General features: G+C 29.0%; 1 protein-coding gene across 1 annotated transcript; it reads right to left on the bottom strand.

Annotated features, from left to right (window-relative positions):
• Positions 1-1,338: 1,338 nt before the first annotated feature.
• On the bottom strand, positions 1,339-2,190 carry LOC111028055. The gene is made up of 2 exons (XM_022306584.1): positions 1,754-2,190; positions 1,339-1,579 (listed from the first exon to the last, which is right to left on the bottom strand). The coding sequence occupies exons 1-2, from the start codon at positions 2,188-2,190 to the stop codon at positions 1,339-1,341; spliced, it is 678 nt and encodes a 225-aa protein (XP_022162276.1).
• Between the last annotated feature and the right edge of the window lie 117 nt (positions 2,191-2,307).

Below are 2,307 nucleotides of genomic sequence, written 5' to 3'. Positions count from 1 at the left end.
ACAAATTAATACGAGCCAACTATACAGAGGTTTATCAAATAATTTAAGAAATCGGATGATCACAACTAATTCATCACATGTAAGTCAACATGAAAAAGATCAACAGGATAACATATATAATTATACAAATTTAATCGATAGTCTTAGCGTACTAGATCCAAAAAAATGGCCTATTTCNGTGTCGCCACTTTCAATTAAATAAAGAAAATGATATTGTTCGGGGTTTTCAAATATTCAAATTGGAAGGAGGCAAAGAAGGTGTTCCGGACGACTTCAAATACTTTTTAAAACCGTAGCGACTATTCCGATATCTACAAGTGAGTGCGAGCTGAATTTTAAATCAATGAATGAAATTACCCCTCAGATGTTCATTAAATATTAGTACAGTCTCTGCACTTTTATTTATTAATTGTATTGGCCCTCCACTCACTGAATTTCGTCCTGAAGAATATGTACGGTCATGGTTAGCCAAAGGTGGACATTCTGCTGATGACAATGAAAGTCGCAAACATGACAAAAAAATTGACGACAAATATTCAGCTTTATGGAGATTATTATAAACTATGTATTCAATTTGAATTGTAAATTTTTTAAGCTTAAAATTACTTGTATTACTTATTATATTTTATATTATTATTATCTATTTAACTAATTATATTTTATTGTAAAGTAAACACGAATTAAAATAATTAAAATTAAAAATTAATATTATAATCCGCATATTAATTTTATAAACGTTCCGGTTCGTAAAATTTTCCATTTCGAGCATTGGTTATGACATTATCGTACTATCGGAAACTTGGTTACGTCATGAGGTTAACGACTGTGAACTTGGTCTTCTTCCTAGTTATAACATCTTTCGTTTTGACAGATGTAGTATATTCAACAATCTTACTTGAGGAGGTGGTGTTCTAATTGCTGTTAAAAACAAATTTGATTGCTGTCGTGTTTTTATTCAGAATAACAGTGCCGCAACTTGGTTTTGTAGGGCCCTGATGCTAAAAATTTAATGGGCCCCTGTACTTGTACTATAGTATAATGAAAAAAAGTTAGTGCCACAGATAACCTTTGGCAGACTCCGAATACAAGACAACATTTACGGCCCCCAATTTTTAAAACTTTTCAAGCACTATACTGCTTGTCAAGCAGAATAGTAATTATGTTGACTATGGAGTTCATCATATTTTTAAACACATCTCCAACAATATATCAGTTATCAGTAGTCAAATAGTCAATTTAATAAAAAGAAATTAATTTATTAAACAATATTACATTTAAAGTTCAATAACAAAAAGTAAACAATCAATAGGTAAATATTATTGGTATTATATAATGATTTTATTTTAAAAAGTTTTTCTTTCTAGACTTCATATTTGCAAAGTCATTTATCAATTTTTCAATATCAAGTTCTTTTGTCCTTAGTTTTTCAATATTAAGTATACTTATGCCAGTTAATCTCTCTTGTGAAATTGAATTTTGAAGATAGTTTTTCAGCAGTTTTAATTTGGAAAATGACCTTTCGGCCGCAGCGACAGTAATTGGGAGATTTAAATATATAATACAAGCAGTGAGAATTTCACTATTAAGGAATGAAAGATCATATTCAATAACAAAAAATGTCAATTCTTGAATAGTTTGAATTTTTGAAGTTTTAATAAATTCTTTTAATGAAATTAGTTGTCTTATTAGAACTGATGTCACATCATTATTGTAAAATGATATGAAATCATAACAAGATTTAACTATTTCTGACTCTTTCATGGTAACTATATTTTGTGGAAGTAAAAATTCAAAATTTCTCGAAACAGAATGAAGTCCTTTAAATCGATCTCGTAACTGAAATAAAGCTGTATCAATGAGAGGATAAAAAATTGCTATACAAAATTCTTCTTCAGGCACATCTAGTCGTCTATCACCTTGAATTTCTCCACAGTATTGTTTTGAATATATTCTACGAGTTGTAGGTTTAGTTATAGATATATCCCATGTATGGCATAATCCAGTTGCTGATACAACAAGTTCATCATAACCATCTCTCATTTTTTCAATTGACAAAATTGTTCCTTGCAATAAATCACATGCCTTGTGAAGATTGGTTTGTGGTGATTGTAATACCTTTGATACAATTGATAAAGATTTTAAAATATTTTCCCAAATGGTCATTAACATAACAAATTCAAACGATTCCATTTTTTTTTTCAGTGATTTGGCTCTATTTTTTTCATCAGTATTATCACTTGTTAATAATATATTGGTCAAAGATTTTAAAACATTTATAAAATTAACCTTAAGGGAATACACCGCGTT

This window comes from Myzus persicae, unplaced genomic scaffold, assembly GCF_001856785.1.
Source record: "Myzus persicae strain clone G006 unplaced genomic scaffold, MPER_G0061.0, whole genome shotgun sequence".
Classification (NCBI taxonomy): Eukaryota; Metazoa; Arthropoda; class Insecta; order Hemiptera; family Aphididae; genus Myzus; species Myzus persicae.
Note: the sequence above shows the minus strand (reverse complement) of the source record. Positions and strands in the feature narration are given on the sequence as shown.